The sequence below is a fragment of the Podarcis cretensis genome, assembly GCF_951804945.1.
Source record: "Podarcis cretensis genome assembly, chromosome: 14".
NCBI classification, from domain to species: domain Eukaryota; kingdom Metazoa; phylum Chordata; class Lepidosauria; order Squamata; family Lacertidae; genus Podarcis; species Podarcis cretensis.
The window spans coordinates 1,463,061-1,488,292 of record NC_137183.1 but is presented as its reverse complement, the minus strand read 5'-3'; the positions used below and the strand labels follow the sequence as shown (position 1 = coordinate 1,488,292).

General features: G+C 45.3%; 1 protein-coding gene across 5 annotated transcripts in view; it reads right to left on the bottom strand.

The window, feature by feature from the left end:
• Window positions 1-8,012: 8,012 nt before the first annotated feature.
• LOC307202934 (neuronal acetylcholine receptor subunit alpha-7) overlaps window positions 8,013-25,232 on the bottom strand; it is a 107,988-nt gene continuing 90,768 nt past the window's right edge. For 4 of the 5 annotated variants that reach the window (XM_079953367.1, XM_079953369.1, XM_079953370.1 and 1 more), the window contains 6 exons: window positions 23,908-23,987; window positions 21,522-21,689; window positions 17,872-18,066; window positions 12,041-12,127; window positions 10,922-11,031; window positions 8,013-8,784 (listed from right to left, as the gene is read on the bottom strand). In XM_079953367.1, the coding sequence (XP_079809493.1) occupies window positions 8,266-8,784; window positions 10,922-11,031; window positions 12,041-12,127; window positions 17,872-18,066; window positions 21,522-21,689; window positions 23,908-23,987 (1,159 nt within the window). In that variant the 3' untranslated portion in view covers window positions 8,013-8,265. The remainder of the gene's footprint in view (window positions 8,785-10,921; window positions 11,032-12,040; window positions 12,128-17,871; window positions 18,067-21,521; window positions 21,690-23,907; window positions 23,988-25,232) is intronic. The other variant, XM_079953368.1, reaches the window with a different exon arrangement.

Here is a 25,232-nt window from a genome sequence, read left to right as displayed (position 1 = left end):
CTTTGTCATCAATAAGATTTTTATCATGAACCAGGACAAAATTCAGGATATGAAGCCATGTACATGAGTGAAGTGTCAGAGGAGGAGGAAGAACCAGCTTCAGTGATGAGCCCAAGTGATGCCCCTTTGCACCAAGAGCCCATCTCTCTACCATCTCCCAGTGTGAGGAGGTTGTACTCCCATCATCCAAGGCTTTTTGCCCAGAAGTCCCAATGAAGCCACAGGGGCCACCATCCCAGTGAAGCTGATGGTTGCTTAAGCAGGCAAAGCCCCTTTAACTAAAAGAGCTAACCATCCAGACAGGTATCATTCTGGGACTCTAGCTGAAGCAACATTTGAACCTGCTCATACAATTCTCCAACTTGAGAGCCTGCATGGGAGCGCTCTCCAGGGCGCTAGCTAGAACCTGAACTAAACTTTGCATTGCTTTGCCCTGAGCTTTGCTTTAGTTTCGTTTGCTGAGCCTTCAGTACTAGTCTGTCCCTCCTCAAATTGCTTGGTTTAAGGGAGCTGTTTGCTTTTGCTGTTGAGTCTGTGTACATTTTTCCACCTGCTGTTCAAACACTGCTTTTTTTTCGGTTGTGTCAGAGCTGCCCTAGGTCCCAGCTCACAGAGGACCAACGCGAGGCTGTCGTTATGTACAAAAGTCTTTATTGAGGTTCAGTTTCCATTTCAAAGCCGCAGCGCGCAGCTCTACGTCTTAAACCCTAGACCGGCGAAGTCCCGTCTGAATCTCCTCCCCTCTGACACCAGTTTAAGATCCTAGCCCTGCTCCACCTTTTCCGCTGCTTTCTCCTCCTCTGGGTCCTCCTGCCCGCTGGGGCGTCTTCTGACGCTGAGTCGCTTAACTCCTCCCCCTGCCTCCGGCGGGCTTTAGGACCCGGTTCCCAATCCTCATTCTCTGCTGTCCCGCGCTCCTGTACATTTGAACTTGCCTCTCGCGCCAACCCAGTGACCTTCCTCCTGACCGTTACACTACTTCTGTCACTGCTTCCCTCTTCCGGGATACTGGCCGGATCTGACCTCCCCTCCGTTGTGTGACTCTCTGATGGAGGTGTGGTCAGCCCTGCCTTATCTTCTCTCCCTGGTGGGGAATGCACTGGCCCCGATCCTTGGGACTCTTCCCCCCCACTCTGCTCTGGTGGGGAAGCTGGTCCTGATTTCCAACTACTGCTCTGGGAGTCCCTGCTGCCCCCTTGCTCCTGGGGCATTCCCCTTGGGAGCCCCCTGCCCCTGGCGCCCCCTTCTGTGAATCTTCCGATTCGCTGGAGAGGCTCATGGAATCCCTCAGTCCACTGTCCTCTTCTCCTACGCTCCCCTCGGATTCTTCCCCTTCGCTCTCCATCTCCTCTCTTCCCTGTGCCTCTGCTCCTGAGCCCCTGACAGGTTGTTTTATAGTTATTGTACTTTTCCTTTTATGTTCTCTACACAGCTTCCAGAGGCCTTTCTGGGGTGGTTTATAAACTATAATGTCAACTATCAAATAATAAATAAATGTGATGGGTCTGACCTAATGTAGGCCCATTAGCATCTGGTTCAACATGAAGGTGTTTTGACAGAGCCAAATAGCATTATTGAGTCAAAAAGAGCTGTTAAAATGTGGTTTTTAAGAAGGCTGAACCAAAGGTTATCCACAAAAAGCTTCACACCTAAATTTGAGCACAGGAGACATGGAAAGGCAGGGCTGAATGCTACCTGGCAATTTTCAAGGGCGTAAAATTGGGGGAACCATTACTTCACATTACTATTGAGCTCCTCTCAGAAGCCCCATTGGTGACCACACTTTTCTCACCTCAAAACCCCTCTGATGTTACATTACTTGGTGATGTAGTGTCACTGTGATGGAGGCTTCTGGGGCAAAAAGGGGTGCAGCCAATTTGTTGCAAGAGTCCCCACCAGATCATTACTTTGTCATGACGTAGCATAGTTGCTGGGAGGGGGAAGGCAAAGAATATCTCAGTGTTGAATATTATTGTTATTATTATTATTATTATTATTATTATTATTTATACCCCGCCCATCTGGCTGGGTTTCCCCAGCCACTCTGGGTGGCTTCCAACAAAACACTAAAATACAATAACCTATTAAACATTAAAAACATCCCTAAACAGGGCTGCCTTCAGATGTCTTCTAAAAGTCAGATAGTTGTTTATTTCCTTGACATCTGACAGGAGGGTGTTCCACAGGGCGGGTGCCACCACCAAGAAGGCCCTCTGCCTGATTCCCTGTAACTTGGCTTCTCACAGCAAGGGAGAAGGCCCTCAGTGCTGGACCTCAGTGTCCAGGCAGAACCATGGAGGTGGATACGCTCCTTCAGGTATATTGGGCCGAGGCCGTTTAGGGCTTTAAAGGCACCAACACTTTGAATTGTGCTCGGAAATGGGACTTCCGGGTTGGCGCCTCCGGCAATGGCTGAGCTCCTCCGATCGGGAGGAACTTACTCCATGAAAAACAGGGTCTGACCAACACGGCGAACACAGAAACCCACTGAAATCACAGGTGGAAGAAACCTGTGAACCTGGGATTCAGCTGGCACCTTTTGCGCCTCCCCTACTCGCGGGGAAACCCTGTTTAGGGGATCCGGAACGATGTGGGGTGAGCGGCGCGGTGCTTTGAATCGACCACTTCTTTCACGGAGTGAAGCCGCATTGCTGTTGCTGGAGAGCGCTGACTTTTTCCTGTGGAGAATTGGATTTTAAACAACTACCCGTGAGTAGAACGGAAAATTGGATTTTTAAGTACCTTACTTCGGCGCCGAAGCGGGAAGGTCATAAACAGGAAGTCCACCTTCCGCTTTTGTAAATAGACTGAAGCAAAGACGTTACAAGCTAAAGTCTTTGAAAGCTTTTGATAAAGGATTAAATTTCCATCGGTTAAAAATACAAAACCCCCCTTGGAAGCAGGTGAAGAGGGGGGAAATTTTGAACCAAGTAAGCCTGCAGGTGTGAGGGGAAAATCAAAGCACCACAGCTCTGAACCTGGGAACGGCTGCCAGATGACGCTTGGGGAAAGTTTACTGACAGAACGGATTTGACAGCTAGCTAAAATAAGAGCAAGATACTGTTTCCATTGTCCTCTTCTGCATTTAAAATGGAGAAAAAGTAACTGAAAATTGAAACTATGATTATTGCCTGAGCTGTGCTTGAAAGAACTGATACAAGTGGAGACTGTTTCCCTCTAGAGGGAGCCTTTGAAATTGTTATAGGAGTGTAACTGGGAGGTCTCCAGCTGCAAGATAAAGATTCTGAGAACCATAGATTGACCTTGGACCATTCAAAATGTTGATAGGAGAAGTTATTTTGACTGCATTATGCAAGACAAACTATTTGCTGGAAGAGATTCATAAAAAGATGGATGATATGACTTTTAAAATGGATAATTTGGAACAGAAAGTGACTAATATGAGACAAGCGAGCACTAACACAGAAATAATTCAGGACCTGGCACAGGAACCTACCTTGGCAGAACAAATGGTGGAGGAAAAGGAGAAAGTTGTTGTTTTTGAACCTAAAATAACACAAGCGGGATCGTTAGTTCTACAGAAGCAAATTGAGGACTATAAATTGAGGCCTTCTATGATTGAATTTGAATTTTTGGGACGCAGGTGGCGCTGTGGGTTAAAGCCTCAGCGCCTAGGACTTGCCGATCAAAAGGTCGGCGGTTCGAATCCCTGCGGCGGGGTGCGCTCCCACTGCTCGGTCCCAGCGCCTGCCAACCTAGCAGTTCGAAAGCACCTCTGGGTGCAAGTAGATAAATAGGGACCGCTTACCAGCGGGAAGGTAAACGGCGTTTCCGTGTGCGGCTCTGGCTCGCCAGAGCAGCGATGTCACGCTGGCCACGTGACCCGGAAGTGTCTCCGGACAGCGCTGGCCCCTGGCCTCTTAAGTGAGATGGGCGCACAACCCCAGAGTCTGTCAAGACTGGCCCGTATGGGCAGGGGTACCTTTACCTTTACCTTTTTTATGATTGAATTTAGAAAAAGCCAGATTTTGAGGATTGGATCCCGGCTTGAACTGAAGAAGGAAAGTTGGAAAGATCTCTTTATCCAGGGATTAATTGACTTTTGGGACATGGACTTGGATTTGAAGGAGATTGAAGTTTTGGGGGCCTTTGGATCTGGAGGAATCTTGAAATACGTCCTGAAACACTGTACAGACCCTAGCCTCAACTATGGAAATTTGGTTGAACTGTCCAGAAGGAATAAAAGTAATGTTAGGATGGAGCTCTCTCGAGACTTGCTCTCAAGCATTAAAGGATATGAAGAAGATCTGCGGAAGGGACATGGAAAAGAGTTAAGAGCCTCGGACATAAGATCTCCAGGTTGATGGAATGGAATTGACAGAAAGGACTGGCAGAATCCGAAACCAGGGAGAGGAGTTGATGGAAGAAGATTGGAAAATTTAAAGTTTATATATAGAAATACCGCAAAATTAATGAGTGATAGAAAAATGATGGATTGATATTTTATGGATTTAGCAGAAATGTTATAAGGAATTAAATACATACAAGCATTTTAGTTTTAATGTTAAAATAAGGTTAAGGGGGGGGAGAAAAAATTGGTGAAAGGAGGGAAAGTAAAGTTATATTATATTGAGATAAATTACAGAACAAAAATAAGAAAAGATGGAAAGGATTTGCTGAAATAGATAATTGAATTAGAATACAAAAAAGGGAGGTGTGAGAGGTCAAGGAAATAAGCGAATGAAAAATAAGTTGGGGAGATTAGTTGTGTTTTTCCCCCCTTTTTTCTCTTGTTGTGATGTGTTGTTTTGTTTTTGTTTGGTGTTATTGTTATTGTTATTGTTTTTATTTTTGCTTTTTGTAATCCTTGAAAATTTTAATAAATATTATTTTTTAAAAAAAAAAAAAAAAAGAATTGTGCTCGGAAACGTACTGGGAGCCAGTGTAGGTCTTTCAAGACTGATGTTATATGGTCTCGGCAGCTACTCCCAGTCACCAGTCTAGCTGCCGCATTCTGGATTAGTTGTAGTTTCACCTTCATAGGTCACCTTCAAAGGTTGCTCCATGTAGAGCGCATTGCAGTAGTCCAAGCGAGAGATAACCAGAGCATGTACCACTCTGGCAAGACAGTCCACGGGCAGGTAAGGTCTCAGCCTGCATACCAGATGGAGCTGATAAACAGCTGTCCTGGACACAGAATTGACCTGTGCCTCCATGGACAACTGTGAGTCCAAAATGACTCCCAGGCTGTGCACCTGGTCTTTCAGGGGCACAGTTACCCCATTCAGGACCAGGGAATCCTCAAAACCTGCCCGCCTCCTGTCCCCCCAAAACAGTACTTCTGTCTTGTCAGGATTCAACCTCAATCTGTTAGCCGCCAACCATCCTCCAACCACCTTCAGACACAGGACCTTCACCGCCTTCACTGGTTTTGATTTGAAAGAGAGGTAGAGCTGGGTATCATCTGCATACTGATGAACACCCAGCCCAAACCCCCTCTCCCAGCGGCTGCATGTAGATGTTGAAAAGCATGGGGGAGAGGACAGAACCCTGAGGCACCCCACAAGTGAGAGCCATGGGGTCTGAACACTCATCCGCCACCATCACTTTCTGAACACGGCCTAGGAGGAAGGAGCGGAACCACTGTATAACAGTGCCCCAGCTCCCAGCCCCTCTAGATGGTCCAGAAGGATGTTATGATCAATGGTGTCAAAAGCCGCTGAGAGATCCAGCAGAACTAGGAAACAGCTCTCACCTTTGTCCCTAGCCCGCCGGAGATTATCAACCAGTGCGACCAAGGCAGTTTCAGTCCCATGATGAGGCCTGAATCCCGACTGGAAGGGATCCAAATGGTCCGCTTCTTCCAGGCATGCCTGGAATTGTTCAGCAACCACTCACTCAATCACCTTGCCCAAGAATGGAAGATTTGAGACTGGGCGATAGTTAGCCAAATTGGCAGCATCTAAAGATGGTTTTTTAAGAAGCGGTTTGATAGCCGCCTCTTTCAGCGGGTCTGGGAAGGCTCCCTCACAGAGAGAAGCATTCACCACCCACGAAGCCCATCGCCCAGCCCTTCCCAGCTAGCTTTTATAAGCCAGGATGGGCAAGGATCAAGGAGACAGGTGGTTGGTTTCACTCGTCCAAGCAGCCTGTCCACATCCTCGGAGGTAACAGATTGGAAATGATCCCAAGCAACTTGACTAGACAGGACTCCAACACTCTCCCTCCCCAGCCCTGCTCCCACAGTGGAGTCTACCTCTGCCCGAATCTGAGTAACTTTATCCGCAAAAAACTTTGCAAAATCATTGTAGGAGATCATGTGGCCCGTTCTAGGCCCCAATGTAGCAGGTGGTTCCACTAAATTGTGAACCACCTGAAAGAGTCTCCTGCTGCTGTTTTCTGCAAATGCAATAGAGGCAGTGAAGAAAGTCTTCTTCACCATCGCTACCGCCACTTGGTAGGCTCGACGTTGAGCTCTAACCTGTGCCATGCTTTCCATGAAGTGTTGGCATGGATGTTAAAATCCCCTAGGACAACCAAACTAGGTGTCTCCAGGAGAACATCCGCCACAACCTGAAGCAGCTTGGGCAGGGAATCCTTGGTGCAGCAGGGAGGTCGGTACACCAATAGGAATCCTGTACTGCCCCTATTGTCCAACTTTCAGAACATGCACTCAGAGAACTGGGTGTTCCCAATAGGATGCCTGGTGCAAACTAGTGACTTCCTAAAAATCACTGCAACCCCCCCTCCCCGCCCACAAGGCCTAGGTTGCTGTGCATAAGAGAAACCTGGTGGACAAGCAGCGGCAAGGACAGGCCCATCTGCTTCATCCAACCAAGTCTCTGTTACACATGACAGGTCAAGTCCTCCATCCATGATGGCAGTGGATGGCAGTGGACTTATGAATCATTGACCTGGCATTGCACAGCATTACCTTCAGGTCATGTGGGTATCCCTTGCTGATTCTAGTATCTGTCCGGTCAGGACCAGACCCGGAGGCAGGGATAGTCCTCAAACAACGACTGAACCTGCCTCCTCTGTAATGACATGGTCTGGTCTTAGCATAACTTCTCCTCCTACCCGTGATCACTGAGATTGGTTGTCCCAGTGCATCCCCCCTGTGGAACATGCTCCAGCGATTTTGTTGGCTGGGACCCACTCCCCGGCAGCCCTCCCCTTAAGAACAAAATAAAACTCTTTAAAAACACACACAATAAAACAATACTAACAAAAAACTGTAAAAAATTACAAACACATCAAAATCAAACAAATTCCCGAGCCCAACCAAACATCCATCCCACCTCCCCCCCAAAAAAAATTCAAAAGGGAAAAAGAAAATTTCAAAACATTTTAAAAAGAACTCTGCGCCCCTCCGAGTCCTCCTGGACAGCAGCAGCAGTAGCAGCAACCGTCCTTATGAGGCCTGTCAGGCCCCACCCTGGGCCAAGTGGTGAGTGGCAGGAGTGGGGCCCTTAGGCACTCACGCAGGAGTCCTTCCTATGCACTGGAGATTGCTGTCCATTGGGATTTGTGGGGTGGAAGGAGGAGAGGCCAACAGGATGTGGAGCCAGAGCCAATGACAGGCAGAACCAATTAATAGTTTTGTCCCAGTCTTCCTCCCTACTGCTGAGATGTAAAAGGGGCAATACTGAGATCAAGGAGGATGGAGCTGGCAGACAAGGCAAGCCCCTTGACTACTTGTAAGTAGGAAGGAAGGCAGGTGGGGCTGGCTGAGGGCAGGCTGAGGTTGGTGGGGCAGTTCCCCCTGCCCCCCAGTGGGCCAGCCTCCACTGTTCCTATCAGTAGTCATCAAGACCAAATCTGGTAACCATTTGGCAGGAACACAAATGATCAGAGTTGCCTATATTCTGTATGTACTCCAGGTATGCTAGTTTTCCATGTATGGAAATGAGGACCTGGTTCTCAATTTGCCATCCCAATGGCCTCTGGTTCTCATCTCTTTTGAAATAAAGACCGTGTCTAACATGTGGGGTGGGAAAGTGTGAAGGCATATAGGAACATAAAAATAAACAATGCAAAGAAGATGCAAATAGACTTAAATATTTTATTCTGGGCACCAGATTTGGTAAATTGGGGAGATGGTGCAGTATACAGAAGGCCCCAGCAGTTGCCAATGCTATTAACACTGATACTGTCCGTTTCTTAGACTGCACCTCCCAAAAGAAGTTTGCATCCAATCATCCTATATAAGCCAAGTGCACTGAATATGCTATTGCTACTTAACATATTTTAATAGATTGCCAACATAAAAAAAAACTTTTTTTGCAAGTCCACAAGTGCAGGTCAAGCAAAATCTTTAGAAACAGCCTCTACAAAATTGGGGGCCGACATTAAGATGCCAATGGTACAAATTATTGTGAAGACCGAAAAAGCCATCAAACAGAGGCGGTCCACAACAGAAGCAGCAAACTTCCATTCATTGCAAATGGCTTCTGCCTCATCCTGGTCTCGGAACCGGTTGGCAATATATCGGACCTCCTCTAGGATCTTTGCCAGTTCTGGGTCAGTTTCAGACGGATGTCCACTGTGAAGGAGGTTGTCTTCGTCAGTCGGGGAGCAAGTCATTCTCCCACAGATCACACCGGAATCAGTGGTAGGGGTGCAATGGACACCTTCCAGGCCTCTGAAGCCTATGTAGAGCATATTCCCATTACTGGATTGCTGCCCACTCACAGTGTTTACATCTATGCTGGACATACTGCATCGACGCTGTTTATGCTGGCATGCTGGTCGCACTTTGTCCTCCCCTGGTCTTTTCATTCTCAGGAACCAGGCACACCAGTTGAGAAGGATGATTCTGGTCTGGGAAACATGTATAAAAACACACCGTAGCTATTATATCTTGGAAGATATCTGGCCCCTTGCATGTTACTTGCTTGTCTAGCAATGGTAAGGTCATTGACCAATGAGCCCTGTGCCTGCACTCCACTCTGGTTCATACATTCAGTTGGGGGCTAGCACTACAAGAGTGTGGAGGAGGAGGAGCAGTCTTTAAAGGGGAGCCCAAAGCACAGTGGAAGAGCACATTCTTAGCATGCAGGAGGTGCCAGGTTCAATGCCTAGAATATCCAGCCGAAACAGGGATGGGCGCCTGTAGCTCTCCAGGTGTTGCTAGATAACTTTAGAAAGAAAGTAAGTGCTGTTGGACTATGAAATGGACTACCGTAGAAGGTGGTGGACCCTCCTTCACTGGAAGTTTTTAAATGGAGGTTGTATGGCCATCTGCCAGGGATTCTTTAGCAGTGATTCTTCATTGCAGGACATTGGGCTGGATGACCCCTGGGGTCCCTACCAACTTTACAGTTCTATGATTCTTTCCATCCCTACCTGTGACCCTCCAGATGTTATTTGGCTCCTGCTTCCATCAGCCAACATGGCCAATGGTAAGGGATGATGGGAGTTTTAGTTCAGCAACATCTGGAGGGCCACATGTGCTAGTTACATGACTAGCCAGTCACATGAAGGCCAGCTTACACAATTCTCCCCTCAAAAGAGTGAGGGAAAGATCATATTAATTAGGTACACACTTGGATGGCCCAGGTTGTACTGGATGCTACAAAAAGGCTCCTGTTGCTTCTCTACTTCTTCTACTGCCAAACTGTCCTAGCTGAATGTATGAGTAGGGCTGGCCCACCCATGAGGCAAGATGAGGCAACCGCCTCAGGCAGCAGGATCCACGGAGGCAGCAGATTCCAATTTAGATCTTTCTCTCTCCTCCCCGCCCCGTTCCTGATGTAGTTCTTCCATCACCCTTTCTTCCCTAGCGAGGAGAGGGGCTCCATTTTGGGGTCCACCTCAGGGGCCAAAATGTTTTTGGCTGGCCCTGTGTATGAGCCAGGGTCTTGTGAAATCAAACCTCCCCATTGGCTTCTGAGCCACACATGTGCAAAGTGTCTTCCAGATAAACTACTTTACAAAAACCTTTTTGTTCAGATCTCTCTCTCTCTCTCTCTCTCTCTCTCTCTTAAGACAATAATGTCTAGGCTTTGCAATTTGCCCAGTTTCCTCCTGTTTTCATCTCAAACCCTCCAAAATCAAAATACTGTTTTCAATCAAATTTAACACACTATTTTTAATCATCTTCAGTTTTGTATTTTTTATTGACAGTTCAAACTCTCTCGGTGCAGCAATGTTTAAGAGCTATTCTTAAACCAGATGTTGGGGATATATATATCACCTAATGCAAAAAAAAGATCTCACAGAAACTCATAAACCACTTTTGAATATCCTGTCTTCATCCTCTCTACTGTTTGTTTGTTAAGAAACTACCTGGTGATTAGCGAAATCAATGGTCCATCTTGCCTAGCACACTCAGCCCTGATTGGTAATAGCTCACAAAGGTCTCAAGCAGAAGTCCTGAGAGGGCATCATGATGGACCTTGATGCCTTATTCCATACAGCCTAACATACTGCCTTTCATTTGACAACATAGAAGGAGTATGTATTTAAACATAGTGAAGTCTGAAGACACAAATGCATACATATGTTTGTTTGGGATGAGTAGAATCTGCTCCAATGGCTGAGATCTGACTGCAGTTTGAAGCACGTCCAGCCACTTCATAAGTAAAGATTTTTAGAAATGTTTTTTGAAGTTAGAAGGATAGGAGACCAGGGACCAGGCAGAAAAATCCAAGGTTCAGGTCCCCTGAGCCACTCACTAGCAATGCTCCTGACCTGTTGCCTCCAGAACTCCACCTCCCATCATCCTTGACCATTGGCCATGGTGGCTGAAGGGCCACAGGTCCCCCATCTCTGATGTATGGCTGAACTATGCTTGCAAAAACATATGTGCTATCAAACCATTTCCGTTTGCTGCCTCATCCAACTAATATCTGGGGAACAAGAATGACTTGCCTGCTCCTGTAGCAGGACTGTGATCTGCAGGGTTTCAGTTATATATAGACAGGGAGTGGAAAATATGCATCGTCTGGGCTCTTACCCACTTGGGCATTTTCCCCCCATCTGGATCATGGTGGTGATACTGCAAAACGATCACGGTAACCACAACTGAAAGTCCGACAATAATCATGGTGCTTGCAAAATACTGTGCTGCAAATGGAGAGGAGAAGAAGATGAAGAGGAGGAGGAGGAGGAGGAGGAGGAAATAATGACCAGGTTATGGGGAGAATTTAGGCTGCAATGCCACTTCAAATAGCTGTCATTCACCTAATAGTCTAACATTGTAGTCCAAACGCTGTTGGACTACAACTCCCACCATTCCTGGCCATTGGCCATGCTGGCTGGGGACTGATGGAAGCTTGAGTCTAAGGACAGTCTGGAAAGCCACGGGAGAGAGGACAGTGCAGTTGGTAGAGCATGAGACTTAATCTCAGGATCATGGGTTTGAGCCCTACATTGGGGAGATTCCTGAATGGCAGGGAGTTGAACTAGGTGACCCTTGTAGTCCCTTCCAACTCCACAATTATTGGATAGCCCTACATCCTGGATCCAAAGGACGGAGTGCCCAGAGCCCCCTGTGGATATGGGCATTTTATTCTATCCTGCCAGAAAGTAAGCACAGGATGAGTGCAAGACAGGAAATACTACTGCAAATGTGCAGTATTTAATTCATTTTATTTATTCATTGCATTTATACCTCACCTCTCCTCCAAGGAGCCCAAGGTGGTGTCTCTGGTTCTCCCCTTCTCCATTTTATCCTCACAACAAATCTGTGAGTTGGGTTAGACTGAGAGGCAGTGACCCAAGGTCACCCAATGCGGATTTGAACCCTGGTGTAACCACACTGACTCTCTTTTTATAGAATGAATGAAGAGATTAGAAGCCCCTACATGTTGGAGGCTCTGGGTCATGGCAGTAGAATTAACCACTTAATTGGCTACCAGCACCACAGCATAAACCTTTTACTTTTAAGCATTGTAATTTCTTTCCTCACCGAATATTTGCCAACTGTGCAATTTCCTACCCCCAAACCATAAGCCAAGACTTCTAAACCAGTAAATCTACTGAACACACACAATTCCTGATCTATATTATTGTGGCCTTGTTGCAAGTTTGAATATAAAATTGCTCACTGAACATTAATACTGCTGTTACTCACCTATTAATGGCACTGAATCAGATGTTGCTGGCATAATTTCAGCCACCAGGAGCATAAACACTGTGAGGGAGAGTAAAACGGTGATTCCTGAAAGGCAAAGTATTGGTATGGAATCAGGACATAAAGGCACTCTCGGGGTTGAGGAAAAGAGGAATGAAATTATTAAGAGGCTCACATACTAATGAAAATATGTATTTCTTCCCCTACAAGGAAAGGTTGCAGAGCTTGGGGCTTTTTTATTTAGAAAAAAGGCAAGTAAGAGGTGACATGATAGAAGTTTATAAAATTATTCATGATATATAGAGAGAAGATAAAGAAAAGCCTCACCCTCTCATATAACACTAGGACATGTGGGTGAGATCCTGTGGTCAGAAATAGTCAAAGAGAAGGGAGTCCAAGAAGGATGGGAGATTCTATAAGGAGAAATATTGAAGGCAGACAATTCCAAATGCAGACAACTCCAACAAGGATGTGTAAGAAATGGAAGAAAGAGGAAATCACAAAAGAGGAGTAGACACAACTAGCCAACAGTTGCAAGGTGAAGGGCTAAAGCTCAGAATGAGCTTGCAAGAGAGGTTTAAAATAATTTAAAAGGTTTCTGTGGCTATGTTTGAACCAAGAGGAAGAACAAGCAAGTTGTAGGTCCTCTGTATGGAGAAGATGGAGAAACGCTATTGGGTGACAGAGAGAAAGTAGAAGTGCTCAGCACCTGCTTTGCCTCTGTCTTCACCCAAAAGGAAAGTGATGCCCAACCTGGAAAGTGATGCCCACAGAATAAATGGTGTAAGGAGGGAGCTGCAGCGCAATATAGGAAAAGAGGTGGTAAGGAAACACCTAGCTGCTTTAAATGAATTCAGATCTCCAGGACCTGATGAACTTGATCAACCTGATGAAGGAGCTTGTGGGTGTAATCTCAGAGCCTTTGTCTATGACCTTTGAGAATTCTTAGAGAACAGGTGAGGTCCCTGCAGACTGGAGGCGACAAATGTCCCCAACTTCAAAAGGCGGGAGGCAGAAAAACCAGGTAACTACTGACCGGTGAGCTTGACATCAATACCATAAAATGTCCTAGAACACATAATTCAACAGTCAATCTGTAAGCACTTAGAAAAGGATGCTGTGATGACTAAGACCCAGCATGGGTTTCTCAAAAACAAGTCATGTCAGATGAATCTCATTCCATTTTTTGATAGAGTTACAAATTGGGTGGATATGGGGAATGCTGTGGACATAGTGTATCTTAACTTCAGTAAGGCTTTTGACAAAGTCCCCCCTGAGGAAGCTCGTAAAATGTAGGTTGAACGAGGTAACTTTTAGGTGGATTTGTAGCTGGATGACTGACTGAACCCAAAGAGTACTCATTAATGGTTCCTCACCATCCTGGGGAAAAGAGACAAGTGGGGTGCTGCATGGTGGTGTCCTGGGCACGTTGTTGTTCAATGTGTTTATTAAAAAGACTTGGACAAAGGAATTAAGGGAATGCTCATGAAATTTGCAGATGACACCAAACTGGGAGGGGTAGCTAATAATGCAGAAGACAGAATCAGGATTCAAAATGACCTTAACAGATTGGAGAACTGGGCACAAGTTAACAAATGAATTTCAATAGGGACAAATGTACAGTTCTGCATTTAGGCAGGAAGAACCAGATGCATAAATATAAGTGGTACATTTGAAAAGGATCTAGGGGTCTTAGTGGACCACAAGCTGAACATGAGTCAACGGTGTGATGCAGCAGCAAAAAAACCCCCAATGCTATTCTAGGCTGCATCAACTAAAGCCTAGTGTCCAGATCAAGGGAAGTAATAGTACCACTCTCTTCTAACTTGGTCAGACCACATCTGGAATACTGTGTCCAATTCTGGGCATGCACCACAATTTAAGAAGGATGTTGACAAGCTGAAAAGTGTGCAGAGGAGGGCAACCAAAATGATCAAGGGTCTACAAACCAAGCCTTACGAGGAGTGCTTGAAGGAGCTGGGTATGTTTAGCCTGGAAAAGAGGAGAATAAGAGAGATATGACAGCCATCTTCCAATATCTCAAGGGCTGTCACATGGAAGAGGGAACAAGCTGTTTTCTCCTGCTCTGGAGGGCAGGACTTTCTGACAGTAAGAGTTGTTCAGCAGTGGAACAGACTCCCACAAGTGGTGGTGGACTCTCCTTTCTTGGAGGTTTTTAAGCAGAGGTTGGATGATCATCTGTCATGGATGCTTTAGCTGAGATTCCTGCATTGCAGGGGTTGGATTGGATGACCCTTGAGGTTCCTTCCAACTCTACAATTTTATGATTCTATGAGTTGTTGGAGGCTGAAGGGGCAACAGGATTTGGTGAGCAAGGAGAGCCTGTGACAGAGAGCAGTTCTGACTCAGAGGCTGAAGCAGAGGTGGGGGTGGGGCAAAGGCTGCAGAAGAATACAGTTTGTCCTACTGTGACAAGTTCCCCTCCCCACTTGTCTCCAAGGACACACAGAGTGATGCACAGAGTGGAACAGAGATTGGAGATGCCCCGTTGAAGTTTGAGACTGCTTGGGAAACTTCTGGCAAAGTAGGAGGCTTGGAGGTGGGTGAAGGTGGGGAAGCTCAGTCCTGGCAACTGCTCTACTGGGCAATACCTGCTGGGATGTATTGCTGAGTTGTATGCCATTTCTTTGAATAAAGAGTTAGCTTCTCTGAGAAACTCTTGTTTCTTGCTTGCTGACCTGCGTCTGACTCCAGTCCTGACAGCAGGCTTCCTTTGTTTCCTATATGTGCAGCCTTAATTGCATTACTACTACTACTATTACTATTATCATATTCATTATTGACTTGGAAAGAGCCCAGAATGTTTCTCCTCCCTTCTGTGTATTTTTGTAGGGTTGTGAATTGTGACCTTTGGTACTTTTTTTTCATTGCTCATCACTTGCACAGGGAAAGATGCTAATGTGAGCCATCTTTTGCAGATGTGTCCTTTCCCAATAATAGCAAACAAAGCAAGAACAAAAGTTTAACCCTGAACAAATGCCCATTGTTGTAGTTGTTTAGTTGTTTAGTCATGTCCGACTCTTTGTGACCCCATGGACCAGAGCACGCCAGGCACTTCTGTCTTCCACTGTCTCCCGAAGTTTGGTCAAACTCATGCTGGTAGCTTCGAGAACACTGTCCAACCATCTCGTCCTCTGTCGTCCCCTTCTCCTTGTGCCCTCCATCTTTCCCAACATCAGGGTCTTTTCCAGGGAGTCTTCTCTTCTCACCAGGTGGCCAAAGTATTGGAGCCTCAGCTTCAGGATCTGTCCTTCCAGTGAGCACTCAGGGCTGATTTCCTTCAGAATGGAGAGGTTTGATCTTCTTGCAGTCCATGGGACTCTCAAGAGTCTCCTCCAGCACCATAATTCAAAAGCATCAATTCTTCGGCGACCAGCCTTCTTTATGGTCCAGCTCTCACTTCCATACATCACTACTGGGCAAACCATAGCTTTAACTATACAGACCTTTGTTGGCAAGGTGATGACTCTACTTTTTAAGATGCTGTCTAGGTTTGTCATTGCTTTCCTCCCAAGAAGCAGGCGTCTTTTAATTTTGTGGCTGCTGTCACTATCTGCAGTGATCATGGAGCCCAAGAAAGTAAAATCTCTCACTGCCTCCATTTCTTCCTCTTCTATTTGCCAGGAGGTGATGGGACCAGTGGCCATGATCTTAGTTTTTTTGATGTTGAGCTTCAGACCATATTTTGCATTCTCCTCTTTCACCCTCAATAAAAGGTTCTTTAATTCCTCCTCACTTTCTGCCATCAAGGTTGTGTCATCTGCACATCTGAGGTTGTTAATATTTCTTCCAGCAATCTTAATTCTGGCTTGGGATTCTGTACTTTTATTTTTTTACAGAATAACTGTTTCTCTACAATATATTTTTGAAAGTTATTTGTTCACTATGGATTTGGATACTTTTTAAAAAACCAGAAGCAAATTTTACATGATTGTTTTTGAGATCAAGAAGCAGGCTTTCTTCTATGTTGGGATACGGTTGGATGCCATTTTGAACCAAGATGATGGACTGGGGCTGTGTATACACCATACATTTTAAGCACGACTCCTCCCCCCCCCCAAAAAAAAAATCCCTGGAAACTATAGTTTACCCCTCACAGAGCTTGAAATCACAGACTACAGCTCCCAGGATTCTTTTGGGGATGTCATGTGCTTTCATGGTATGTACACAGTTTGATCCTTTCAAAACCTGCAATGTTTGAGGGGGCGGGGAGGCTGCTGTTCTTTTCCTACATCTATATTTCCCTGGGTTCATGGCTGTTGCAAGAAGTGCCTGTGGGGCACTGAGAGCCTGGGATTGTTTATTTGTTTGTTTTTTTCTTAAATTCAGCCACAGTAGACTTTTAAAAAAAGAATTAAAGCTTCATTTAAGTTATATATAGAGAGATAATATAGATAGAGATGATAGAGATAGAGATAGAGAGATAGAGATAGAGATAGATATCTTCCATTGCTCTGCTATAATGATGGTGGTGATGATGATGATCGTGATAAAAAATCCACACGAAGAGCTCTTGTGAACTCCTCAAGGAGAATTCTAGACAATTGATAGGCCTATATCAGAGGCCTGTGGTCTTTGGAGGACAATTACAAGGCCTCTACAATCCATCATAGAGATGTAGAGTGGGAAGGTATCCCAAGGGTAATGCACTTCAACCCCCTGCAATGCAGAAATAATTATAACCAAAGAACCAAATCTCTTCCCATCTGAAAGTTATTCCTATTATTGAGCTCAAACCTCTTTTCTTGTAATCCATTGGTTCAGGTTTTGCCCTTTGAAGCAGCAAAAAAAGAAGCTTGCTACATCTTCCATATGGCAGCCCTTCAGATATTTCAAGATAGTTCACCTCTCAGTCTTCTCTTCTTCATGCTAAACATACCCCGCTCCCTTAATCATTTCTCATAAGGTTTGGTTTCCAGACCCTTGATCATCTTGGTCATCGTGCTCTGCACACCTTCCAGCTTGTCAATACCTTTCTTAAACTGTGCACGCACAGCCACCAGGGAATTTTGAGGAGGTCCCTTCCTTGAAAAAAATTGGGGGGCCCAATGGCACACCTGCCCACACCCACACAGCCCTCTCACACCTTCCCCTAATTGAAGGCGGTTGGAGTATCTTGACTTCTCCTGTGGTGGGACTGAGTGGCTGTGCAAAGAACAAACAGCAGCACCATGTTTCTGGGTCAGAGGGGGCAGCTGGTGGAGGTACGGGGTGCTGCTATTGCCTGGGTTTAGGGTTAACGAGGCATGGAATGGGGTGCAGCCAACATCATCCTAGGAGAAGGAGGGGAGACACTTTATGTCTGTTGTCCCTACTCAGCCACACATCCCAATACATTAGCAGAAAAATAGTACAATATCCCTCATGAGGGTGGGGATACTTGAAAAATGCCTAGCCAAAATTCATGCAACAAATGGATGAATTTAAAATCTGCATTAGAACTACAGACACATTTCCTTCTTTTTAAAAAATGCAAACTGGTGCAGAAATGTAGTGAACTGAACTTCAGAATGGGGGGGGGGGGATGAAAGTGAAAGAAATTGCATTTGACAGATTCATCCATCCCATTTCCAGGGTACATATACAGTCTGCACTGCAGCATCCCTCCTTCTGTGATTGTGCCATGAATAGGTTCTGTCCCCTTTTCATTCATCTTCCTTCTCTCTCTATCCCTGGGCCATGCATTCTGTGACTTCTTGAGAGTTTCCACTTGTAACTACTTTCTCCTTGCCAGAAACTGACTGTGACATTTAAGCCGAAAATGCATGCAAAATAGCTTTGCTTAAAAACAAATAGAATAATATGTTTACCAAGTGAAATCTTCTCTCCAGAGTCGGCTGGAAGCAGGAAAACGAGAAGGGCAAGAGCTGAGATCAGCACACAGGGGATGAGAAGGTTGAGCCCATAATACAGAGTCCTCCGTCGCATCGTCACCGTAAAGGTCACATCTGGATAAGGCTCTTTGCAACAGTCATAGAAAGATTCGGTTCTTTTCCCGGGAACACCTGTGGGGGTGGGACAAAAGGTCTCCTGTGAATTTCACCAAAGCAGTTACTAAGAAAAGTCTCCCAGGGTTATTGCTGAGAGCAGATGTGGGCACCTCATGGCTCCCAGGCCATCTGTGCCCTGGCAGAACTTCACTGAAGCCCACATGGATCCTCCAGCCGCCCCTCTGTTACCACCAACATCACTACCTGCTTCCAAAGGTTGCTGCCTCCCCATTCAGGGAGCTTAGCAAAGGACAGCAACTGATACAAATAAATGATTATCTGTCATCAGAAATTATCGTTCTCCAGCCTACCAAATACTGCTTTGGTTGTGTGATACTGGCACCCTGTCTGGTAAGCCGTTGAGGCTACAAGTCAGAGTAGCAGTATGATTGTGATGGGGATGACAGTGTGTGTTAGGATAGCATCCCATGTGCTTCCCCCCACATGTAAAACTGCTCTGCCTCCCATCACCCCACCAAACAGAGGTTTAGCAGCTGAGGGAGCACATCTGTAAGGGGGAAGATAAGGCTAGCAGTGACTACTAGCCATGATGACTATGTTCTGCTTCCACTATTGTCGGTGGCAGGCCTCTGAACACCAGTAACTGTAAATCACAAGTAGGAAGAATGCTGTTGCCTTCATGCCCTGCTTGTCTGGCATCTAGTTGGCCACTGTGAGAACAGGATGCTGGACTAGATGGGCCATTCAGCAGGGTTCTTCATATGTTCTTAGGATGATGCAGAGCTAGCAGGGCTTAACCAACACTCTCCTCCCTGCATATCTCCTTCGTGTGTGTGTGTGTGTGTGTGTGTGTGTGTGAACCCAGGTCCCACTCACTGCTGACTCCAATCATAGCACCCCTGATCAGTCAGCCACTACCTAGTAGCAAAAAAATGTTACTCCTTCCTGGTCAAAATACTCTTGAGGTATCCACCTTGCTGAAGCTAAGCAAATCTAGCTCTGGTCAGTGGTTGGTGGAGGAAACTGCCTGGATTTTGTCAAGCTTTGCTGCCGCTGTGTGTAAGCCATCCCTTGGTAGAAGAGGCTTCTTTGTTCTGTTTTAATTTGTTTTGCTAATACTACAGGCAGTGCTGCTTGTAATGGAACAATTCCACTTTTGCTGTCCTAACCACCATATTGTTAACCCCCAAATGACCAAGATTTGTCCTGAGACGTATTGGGGAAGGCAAACTTTTGTGGCCATCAGTGGAGGGTGATCACCCAGATGTTACTCCGACTTGTAGCCTCAATGGCTTACGAGACAGGGCATCTGTATGAACAGTGGGCTCCTCTTCCTCACCCTGGTAACTCACTCTCTTTCCTTAGAGTTAGAAACACCTGAGAGATGTACTTCTACAAGAGACTTCTCAGCACCCGCACCAGTCTACAGTTCCTAGGTTTCTTTGGGGGAAGGCCATGGTCTGTTAGCCTCATTCTGGGTGTGACCTGCACACAAGGTGACCAGAAGCCAAGAAAACAAGAGGGAGGTAGAATTACATCTCCTTGGCAGTACACTTCTAAGGTAGAATAGGGATCCCCCTGTGAGATCTCATGAGGAAAGGGAAGGCCGTTTTGCCATGAGAATTACCATTTCACTGGGTCTTCTAGGCCACTGGTTGACAGGGCTGGAAAGGATTTCCCCCTCCCAATCTCAATTGCTCCACTGGTTGGGATGGGGGTCACCTTTCCCCAAGTGGACTTATGTTTAGCATTGAATGAATTCTGTATAATTTGGCAGAAATGACATTGGGCAAGAATAGCATTGGAAAGGTGGGCCCCCATAAGGGGCCTGAGGGGAGTGCTGGCTGAGGGATGCCCTAAGCTCATGCTGGGGCCTCTGCCTGACTGGAATCTCTGTCTCTGGATGCCCAGTGAGAACCTGGATGCTTGGCTTACACCTCAACAGGGTTCAATGCTGTGTGATTCCCATGGAGCGAGGCTGGCACTTCCCCAACCCAGTAAGGTGCCTTTGCAATGGCAGGGGCTGAGGGGAAGGAGGAAGTGATCCTTACCCTACTGCCATGCCAACTCTGCTTACCTTCTGTATTCAAAAAAGATCGGGCCTGATTTCACCCAACACCTGTGCCCTTTCTCAGTTATTACATCACTCTCACTGGGCTGCAGTTTGCATCTACCTGGGCAGTGCAAACTCCAGATAAGTGTGTGGTGCAGAGCAGCATGTTCAAACTGTTTAGCCTGTTTTGAAGACTTGTATAATGCAAGGGGCTAAATTCATCTTCAGGCTTATGAGAATTAAACACTGATAATGCAGGCAATGTATAAGAGCATTAACTGAGATTCTGCTTATCCTTTAGGTGCTTTAGAGAAGAAAGGCCCAAATCCCTTAGCCAATTTTTGCAAGTTTTACCCCCAAGCCCTTTCATTCAAACAGAGCTGTAGCTCTGCAGTAGAGCATCTGCTTTGCACGAAGAAGGTCACAGGTTCTATTCCCAGTTCAATTCTCCAGGTAGGACTGGGAAATCCCCTCACCTGAAATCCTGGAGAGCAGCTGCCAGTCAGTTTGGGAAACACTGAGATAGATGAACTAAAGGACCAACTCAGTATAAAATAGCTTACTGTGTTTTAGTTTACTTTCCTTTAAACTGTTCTAAATATTTCATTATAAATTGCTACAATACATTCTGGGAACTTATGGTGAAGGGAGAGTAATAAAACAATTAATAAAGTTTCTACTCTGCCAGACTCATGGACATGCCATGAAGCTGAATGTTGGAAGAAAAAGTACTTCTTCATCATGCAGCACTCTGGACCTTCTTCCCCCAGGAGGCAGTGATAGCCACCAACTTGGATGACTTTAAAAGAGGATTAGATCAATACACAGAAGAGGGCTACCAGCAGCTACTAGCAGGGATGGTTATGCTCTGCCTCCTGTCAAGGGCAGCAATGCTTCTGCATATCAGTTGCTGGAAATCACAGGAGGAGAGAGGGCTCTTGTGATCAAGTGCTGCTTGAGGGTTTCCGACAGACATCTAAGTAAAGAAGAGCCTGGGCAAAGAAAAACATGTTGACATGATACTGGGTGAGATGGACCATTGACCTGATCCAGCAGTCTCTTCTAAGGTTCTTCCAGCAAAGCACTGGACCACTGAGAGCTAGCATCCTATTTTATTTTTAAATTAAACATGTAGGAGAGAGGACTGGCCCACCCTCGTATTGTTCAAGGAATATTATGATCCTTCCCTAATCTTTGGAGCACTTTCCCGCAATCTGAAAATCCAAGGAACAGAAATGTGTGTGAACATGATGACAATGATCTAAAACTACTTGTGTTTCAGATGGAATTGAAGATTGACATAAAAAGGCTCAGCTAAACATTTAAACAGGACCCAAGAGAGTATCCCGATGCCACTGACAAGGTTCATTCTAAGGCACATCAGTTCCATCTCTGGAAGCGAATCTCCCTGACTGAACTGAAGGCAACTGCATTTAGGAATATCCATACAGCTTACCGACTAAATCCCACTCGCCATTTGAAATGTATCCAGATATTTCTGCTTCTTGCATTTGCAAATCCAAAGACCATCCACCGTAAGTCCAGGATCCAAACTTCAATTTACATTTCTGGACATCAAAAGGAAACCAGCGCACATCTATGGAGCAAGAACTCTTGAATATTCCTAGATGGATGTTTCGGATGAAGGGAATATATGTATATATATGAGCAGACATTTCTCAGCAATTCTCTCTCTCCCTTTTGTATAGCTGCTCGCAGGAAAATGCCCCCACCCTCTGACATTTAAAACAACTGATCTGCTTGAAAGTGTTTTTCCCCAAAGCTGAATGAAAATAAGGGTATCAAGGTCAGCACCGTCGTTATCAAAACAGTGACATTCTGTACTCTCTCATTTGAGGATTGTTGTTCATTTCGCTTTTATTTCACAAAACAACATTTCCACTTACACCCAGCCACCCAGCCACCACTGAATTATTTCATACGCACATAAATGCTCAACCTCAGGTATTTCCAAATGTGAACCTCACAGATCCATTGCAGCTGCAGGAACAAAGGCATCACTTCACATGATTATTTGCAGTTGTGACTGATTCACACCTTCAGTGAATTCAACACACTGAAATGATCTTGTGTGAATTGAGACGCCAGAAAAATTCATATGGTTAGAAAATGAACTCGCATAAGGTTTATTTATGTATGTTTATTGCCTGTCCATCACTGAATGGCTCATGGAATATCACAATTTAAAACAACATACAAACTGTTCAAACTATTTCATTGAAACTACAAAGCTTGATACCATTGCAAGGGCAGCAAAACTGGAGGGCAACCCAAGCACACCAACAGGGTAAACATCCACTCACCCAAAGCCCTGGGTAAAGAAAAACACTTTGACATGATGCCAAAAACGGTTCCATGATGGCGCACCTCAGAAGGGAAGGTGTTCCACAATCTGGGGGCCACCACCACCAAGAAAGCATTCTCACTTGTGCTGAAATCTTTCTAGCTTCTTTTGAATACAGTATTGGGGATAATGTTGAATTCATCTGCTCATTGCAGATGAATTCTGTGACCAAGGTATTTGCATGTGTGTCTATTTCCAGGAAGCATTTCCATCACACCCATAAAGGAGACCCAAGGCACAAAGACTAAAGTGGGGAAAGGTTATATCCATTTAAAACATAGCAATATAGAGGATCTGCAGAAAAAACCCATTCACCAAAATTGTACATAGTCCAATCAGAAAAGTTCCCTAAGGAGGGAGGAATCATCTCCCTCCCAACTCCTGGGCATGTTTCCAGGTGTCTCATGTGACCACGCAGCAAGGGCTCAAGTGAATTCTTCCTCCCTGCTGCCAAGACCTTGGGTCTGTTAACCTAACAAGCGCATCATGGCTCTGCTGGCTTATCATTCATCCTGGTGCACATGCAAAGCCCACAGGGCATCCCCGATAACCCGCCAAGCAAATGCTGTGCAGGGTGGCCAAATAGTGCCCTCACTGCATAAATGCCTCAGGATTTTAGCCCACTAGATCTTTAATTTCTCTTTCCTACTCAAACCAGACACCAGATGGAAAGAAATTAGATGCCATTCTAAATACATTACTCCCAACTGTATGAAGCAGGCAAAAAGAGGAATTCCAAGGCCAATGAGGAGCTATAAAAAAGAAAATCCTACTCAGTCCCTTTTACGGGTGACTAGAAAAACCCACACTGCATAGGGAGGGTGCCACAGTGAAGAAGAGGGGGAAGTTTGGGGAAGAACTGGCTTATAAATTCACCCCAGGAGTGGGAGTGGTCTTTCCCCAGCACTTTGCAGCCTCCCTGGCTGTCTAGACTTCCTGATCTGAAAAAGGAGGCACTTCATGATTTGACTGACACATGGGCACCAGGAAGGCTGCATAGAGCTGGCGAAATGATTTGAAGAATGAAAGGAAGGACAGTCACAAACACCCCTTGGCCACCTCAAAAGAAAAAGAAAAACATGACACACACAAACAAAATATTCCACCCAACCCAATCAACTAAATTTTCTCTCTCCTTGCATAATTTTTGAATGCAATTTCATTTTTCATTAAATGATGGGGAATGGTTGGGTAGGAAAGGGGGGGGGGTTCAGCACAGCACTACCTTCAATAAAAAGGCAACCACTGATGCTTTGAGTTTTCTCTATCTTGGGTTGCATTTAATCTGAGCCAAAGAAGAATGTCTTTCTTCTTCCATCCTGACATTACTGAGGTGGTGGCAAAAGCTGTTATGGCTGTATAAGGGACTTCTGTCTGCCTCTTGTCTGACTGATTCCTGATCTCCTCTCCTCATCTATGAAAACACACCAGGTTCCCTGCAAAGCAGAATTTTCACACGGCAAAATACCATTCTTACCTGGGGGGAGATACTGGCAGTATCCTGACGAGTTCACCAAAACATTGGTATGAAATGTAGCATCAAAGCGCTCATCAGCACTAAAATGAATAATGAAGAAAAGCAAATTTAGTCCTTCAGTTTAAAAATAAAAGATGGTTTACTGCAAGGTGTGAAGCCGTTTGAGTCTCAGACTAGGAACTTAGAAACCAGGGATCAAATCCTCCCACTTGGCCAGGAAGCCGCTCAATGCCTCCAGTCATAGAATCATAGGACTGCAGAGCTGGAAGGGATCTCAGGAGTCATCGAGTCCAATGCAGGCAATGGAGGAATTTCAATTAAACCATCCCTGACTTGTGGCCATCCAACCTCTGCTTAAAAACCTCTAAGGAAGGAGAGTCCATCACATTCCAAGGGAGTCCGTTCTACTGTCAAACAGCTTACAGCCATAAAGTTTTCCCTTTTTAATTTATTTTTATTGAAACTTTTCAGCATATATTACAATAAAAAACAGACTAGTCTAAATAAAAATTAAAAAAAAATAACGAAAAAGAAAAAAAAATACAAAGCCCTCTGTCAGAGGTAGATCTTAACCCTTGTCTCACACAAAGGGTGTGGCCCCTCCCACCTCTCACCTGGGAGCTTCCCTTTCTTCTCCCATCCTGGGAAATCTTCCCTTCCCTGCCTCTCACGCAGGGTCTTTCACCCAACATTCATCACCTTCCTGTGTGTACTCTCCTTAACCCAGAATAGAGGACCTCAAAAAACAAAACATAGGCAAATAGAATGCATAGGAGAAAGAAAAGGCACAAGAAATAAAGAAAAGGGAACAGAAAAGGAAAGCAAGGGAGAAGGAAAATAAATAAAGAGAACTTCTGATTCACCATCTGTCAATTATGTGTGTAAGTTATTCAAAGTTTTCACTCCAGAATGGCATCCAGCTATATTCCAAGGTAATATCCAGCTGTTCCTCAATCTGCTAGACAGTATTTTCCTAATCTCCAACCCCATTCATTTTCTTTTCCACACAAAAAGTCCAAAGGGGGCTCTTCAATTGTTATTGTTGCTAAATGTTGAGAATAGTCTTTTTCCAGTCCAATATAATGGCTTTATCTTCAAGGAATTCCAAAACCCATTATTAGGATAATAACCAATAGTTATTTATTTGTTGTATATTCATTCATGCCATATCTTCCAATCCCATTTCCTGTTGGTCATGATTTCCCATCCTTATTTAGAAAAAAGTTCCTCCCATTTCCTGTTCTTCCATTATTTTTCCAGAATAATTGCCAGAGGCTTGCCAGGTTTTTCCTCTGAAGTCACTCCAACTTGTACACAGGATCCTT